The sequence below is a fragment of the Austrofundulus limnaeus genome, unplaced genomic scaffold, assembly GCF_001266775.1.
Source record: "Austrofundulus limnaeus strain Quisiro unplaced genomic scaffold, Austrofundulus_limnaeus-1.0 Scaffold1996, whole genome shotgun sequence".
In the NCBI taxonomy this organism is placed as follows: Eukaryota; Metazoa; Chordata; class Actinopteri; order Cyprinodontiformes; family Rivulidae; genus Austrofundulus; species Austrofundulus limnaeus.
Window position 1 is genome coordinate 23,945 of NW_013954398.1, and position 5,592 is coordinate 29,536.

The 5,592-nt window shown below is 39.1% G+C and overlaps 1 protein-coding gene across 2 annotated transcripts in view; it reads right to left on the bottom strand.

Annotated features, from left to right (window-relative positions):
- rmdn3 (regulator of microtubule dynamics 3) overlaps nucleotides 1-5,356 on the bottom strand; it is a 25,498-nt gene extending 20,142 nt beyond the window's left edge. Inside the window, exon 1 of one of the 2 annotated variants that reach the window (XM_014034157.1) lies at nucleotides 4,923-5,356. In XM_014034157.1, the coding sequence (XP_013889611.1) occupies nucleotides 4,923-5,115 (193 nt within the window). In that variant the 5' untranslated portion in view covers nucleotides 5,116-5,356. The remainder of the gene's footprint in view (nucleotides 1-4,922) is intronic. The other variant, XM_014034156.1, reaches the window with a different exon arrangement.
- Between the last annotated feature and the right edge of the window lie 236 nt (nucleotides 5,357-5,592).

Sequence of the window (5,592 nt, forward strand, 5' to 3'; positions counted from 1 at the left end):
ATTTTTATACATTATTCCATGAAGTTGATTTTTCTATTTTTGTAATAAATTACCATCCAGACAAGCTAGTTTCCTCATTCTTGAGTTTTTGTACTTATGAGATTTCCCTGCAATCTTACGATCTCACACATCAGTAAATGAGTCTGATTTAAAAAAGGTAAATACATATTGATCAGTAAATCTGGTCTGGTTCCCCCAAAAGGTAAATCAGTGTGGTGGAAGGCAGAAACTGTTATCACCCTTCTTTTTCTCCCATTTGTTTTTGCTACAATAATAAATATGTTTCTCCAGTTCAGATGACTTGCGGAAGCAATCGTGTCTTTCAAATACTGAGATCAAACAACACTCGGGAGTGACAGCAATTGTTTCATCTTCTGATGTTCAGATAGCAGAAGGGGTTACTGCTTTTTGAAATCTCTGGGTCTTGTTGGTCAGTAATGTCTCTCTACCCATCTGCAAACATGATTTTCAGTCAGTTGCTCCCCATTTCCATCATGGTTCGATGGTCAAATGATGCAGATCCAGATTACTTAGGAAATGCAGCAGAGTTTGTTCTTTGTTTGTGTGTGTGAATATGAATATATTTCTCCAGCTGGATATTTGAGTCAAAGATGGTTGCTTTGGAAATATTTAGTCATAAAAACAGAACAATCTCTTATAATGTACAGAACATGCAACTTAAAATATTCATATTTCACACTCAATAAAACCACAAGACTCATTAAGACCACAGTTTAGCTTAAAAAAGCCAACAGTAAAACAGCTGGCAGTTCATTTTTACAGAATAGGTTTCAAAATTTCAGAATCAAAACTGTCAAAGGAGTGTGGAGTTTGAACAATCCCCTTGACATATTTTCCCAGAAATAATTATTTTGAAAGCTGACCGGAAACAGTGATAAAAGAAAGCATAAATGAATGGATTAAGCATTGAATTAGACAACGTGAGCCAATTAAGTGTTTCATACACTGGCACTGATACACCACCTAACAGCTGCAAAGAGAAACAAAGAAAGAAAGGCAGCCAGCACATTAGAAAAGCTCCCAGAACAATAGCCAGAGTTTTTGTGGCCTTCCTTTCCATGCTACTGACAGTAACCACAGACTTTGTTGTGCTCTGGATGCTTTGTGCCTGTTTCTGAGCAATAAGAAATATCCTCAAYTAGATATACAACATWATGGTTACAGGYAGGTAAAATGAAAAAACAGGTGSCAAYGWTWTTTCAAGCACAACATCATAAAAACAYTTTTCTTTGCATTMTTCTTMGTTTAWCTCTGAAATYACAAAGCCWATAGCAACTAAAATGGAAACAACCCAGCTCACAAGGATCATAATTCCAACTACATGGACATTTATCTTTGTTCTGTAGACCAGAGGCTTGCACACTGCATAATATCTGTCTACAGAAATACAACATAAATTGAAAAGAGAAGTTGTGCTTAAGATAACATCACAGCTGTCTCGTATTTTGCAGAACACATCTCTGTAATACAGACAAGCAGTGAGAGGGAAAGATATGCTCAGAGGAAAAACTACTATTCCTACAAGCAGGTCTACCACAGCTAGAGAGATGATGAGATAGTTAGACGGTGTGTGGAGTTGTTTGAAATAAATGACAGAGAATATTACAAGAAGGTTTCCACATACTGTGACAACAGAGAGTAAACCAAGGAAAATATACAGTAAAACACATGCTGTGGAAGAAGTCCTCGTCAGTGTTTTAGAAACATTATTTATTTCATAGCAAGGATGGAAGTCATAACTAACATAAAAAGAATCTTCTGCCATTGATTTRAGATGTGTTCAAAATGAGACAATGTATTTAATTATACATATATGCACATTTTAGTTTAGATTACACAAGACGAACATTACTTCTCTCAAAGAAATCATTTCTACCTCAAGTCTCAGAGCAGTTCTTTACCACAGCCAGTTTACCTCAGTGCATCAGTGTTATTGCCTGTTGACTCAGCTGTGGTATCACTGAGTTTTAATATTCATCATCCCTCCTAAAAAAAAACTTGTCCAATGAGAAGTTATAAAAATGAGATTTTTTCATTTAACCCTGCGTGTGTACTAAAGGCAATATACATATACAGTGGGGGAAGTAATATTGGATCCCTTGCTGATTTTGTAAGTTTGTCCACTTACAAATACATGAACAGTCTATAATTTTAACAGTGAGAAATAAAATATTTAAAAAAATACAGAAAATTACATTGTATAATTTATATGAATTTACATTTTGGAGAGAGAAATAAGTATTTCATCCCCTACCAACACTTTAAGAGTTCTGGCTCCTACAGACCAGTTAGATCAACTTGTTACCTGCATCAAAGTTCAGTCCATTTATCATTAAAGAGAGATGTTTTAAATCGTCACCTGTATAAAAGACTCCTGTCCACAGGCTCGATTAATCAGACAGACTCTAACCTCTACAACTTGCACAAGACCAAAGGGCTGTCTAAGGATGTCATGGACAAAATCATAGACCTGCGCAAGGCTAGAATGGGCAACAAAACCATAAGTAAGATGCTGGGTGAGAAGGAGAAAACTGTTGGTGAAAATGGAAGAAAATGGAAGAAATTCAAAATGAAATTCAAAATGACTGTCAATCTACATCGATCTAGGGCTCCATGCAAAATCTCACCTCGTGGGGTATCCTTGATCATGAGGATTGTGAAAGATCAACTTAAAACTACATGTGGCAAACTTGTTAATGATCTCAAGGCAGCTGGGACCACAGTCACCAAGAAAACCATTGGTAACACATGARGTCATAATGGATTAAAATCCTGTAGTGCTTGCAAGCTCCCGCTGCTCAAGAAGGCACATGTGCAGGCCCGTCTGAAGTTTGCCAATGAACACCTGAATGATTCTGAGTGATTAGGAGAAGRTGCTGTGGTCAGATGAGACAAAAATTGAGCTCTTTGGCGTTAACTCAATTTGCCATGTTTGGAGCAAGAGAAATGCTAACTATGACCCAAAGAACACCATCCCCACTCTCAAGCATGGAGGTGGAAACATGTTTTTGGGGTGTTTCTCTGCTAAAGGCACAGGACTACTTCACCGCATAAGTGGGAGAATGAATAGAGTCATGTTCTGTAAAATCCTGAGCAACAACCTCCTTCCCTCTCCCAGGATGTGTCGTGACTGGGTCTTGCAGCAAGACAATGACCCAAAACATACAGCCAAGGTTACAAAGGAGTGGCTCAAAAAGCACATTAAGGTAATGAAGTGGTCTAGCTAGTCTCCAGACCTTAAGCTCATTGAAAAACCTATGGAGGGAGCTGAAACTCCGAGTTGCCAAGTGACAGCCTCAAAATCTTAGTGATCGAGATGATCTGCAAAGAGACCAAAATTCCTCCTGACATGGGTGCAAACCTCATCATCAACTACAAAAAAGTCAGACTGCTGTGCTGCCAACAAGAGTTTTGCTACCAAGTATTAATTCTTGTTTGCCAGTGGGATCAAATACGTATTTCTCTCTGCAAAATGCAAACAAATTTATGTAATTTATACAATGTAATTTTCTGGATATTTTCTTTATATCTGTCACTGTTAAAATTAACCTACCATTAAAATTATAGACTATTCATGTTTTTGTAAGAGGGCAAACTTGCAAAATCATGTCTGGTGTGGATGAACTTGACAGGTCTGTAGAGAGTACTGACCTCAACACAATAGAACACATTTGGGATGAATTAGAGCAGAAACCGAGCCAGTCCTCGTCCAATTTCAATATGTCACCTTGTGAGGGTTCACATAAGCCAGCAAGAGAGAGAGAGACACCATTGATGAAAAATGGTTGTAATTTATTTACAAAAACTCAAAAAGCTTCAGCTTTGGGCCCATAAAAGAGGTCAAAATAATAAACTTCAACTAAGGTACCAACTTAGGAACTAAAGCAAAACTGACCTTGAGTAAGACAAAAGGAGAACTTATAAAGTGGCTGACCAGGTCATTCTGACAAAAAGGAGGGTGCGGGTGGGGACAAATAAAATAAATATACTAAATTACAAATACAACTAACAACAAAAACTGATCAAAGTAATACTTAACTTTAGTCTAAGAAAATAAATATTTACAGTCTCAAAAATTAACTAATGGAAACATCAGAAATAAAAATACATGATTCATGACATTAAGACTGTGAATGGAGAGATCAGAAAGACATGGATGGATGGAAGGATTGTGCTTGGACGGGTTRGGAGTAAACTCTGAACAATGTAGGAAGCCAAAGAAGGCTAGCAGAGACACTGATTCTAAGGTCAGGTCTATGGAGGGGAACAGATAACCGGAGCACAATATGAGAATGCAAAGTCTAAGAAGGTCTGCTGTGAATGGTAGGCAGTGAGAGGGGCCTGAAGGTTCTTGCTTTTTGCATCCTTTAAGAAGAATGGGTACATGGCAATGAGAGATGGATGGGCAGCTATGAACTGTTACCAGCTTGATAAAGAAACTGATGCCAGACAAATATGTATGAATGGTAGAGGAATGTATTTTGAGGTCTGAATGAGAGTAGGTGATAAAGTTCACATGAGAAGATGTAAAAAATGYCAGGTTTGCGGTCCTGGACTGTAATAATTCAGTTTATGATGGAGGACGGTTGGAAATAAACGTGTATCGCAAACCCACCCACATAGACCAGTATTTGCATTTTGACTCCTATCACCCACTGGAGCACAAGTTAGGAGTCATCAGGACTCTGTACCACAGAGCAGACAGAGTCCCCACAAACATAGAGGAGCCAGAGAGAAAGAGAAGTCACACATAAGACAGGCCCTGGAGCAGTGTGGTTATCCTAACTGGGCTTTCCTGAAAGCAGACAAGAAACCCAAACAMGATTCCAGCCAACAACCAGGTGAAATGTAATGTTACAACTCGTGGATCCCTGAAGGCCAACGCTCCAAACACCACCCACCGTTAGCATCCATCGGCTCCTGGAACCGAGATCCTCCATCTGAAGCGGACAGCCGAGCCGCTGGACGGTTCTCCGACACCACGTTCCTCCTCCTGCTCAGCTCCCGGTACACTACGAAGGCAAGGAGACCCAACCCGGCTGTAGCCCCGACAGCTAGTCCAACTAAAGCGTGCCTCCCGAGCGAACCGCTCATTTCTCCACTCTCCGGTTCGGTTTCAGTTTGGCCTTACGCTCCAAACACCATGCTGGTTCCGACGAAAACGAAAAAAAAAAAAAAAAAACCTCATGTCGTCATCTTTACGTCGGGCGCCTCAGCAGCGACCTTATCATCATCATCAGCCACATGATCTGTTCAACACGAGAGACGATTTACTTCCTTTAACAACCTGCATGTGCGAGTTAACACAGTTCACTAGAAACAGCTTCTAACATGTTTACAACAGCTACGTCACAGGATGTGTCGGTTTCAGATTTCAAAATAAAATATTTTTCAATTTTTGACCAACACACCGTACCAGCTGGTGGCGGTAATGCACCAATTTCATTGTTTATCAAATACCAAAGAAGAAGGAGAGTAAAATAATCAAGAAGCATTCACCTAAGATTATTATTATGGAGGGCCCCTTCATTCAAAAATAAATAAAGAAATATTCCATTAAGTAAATAAATG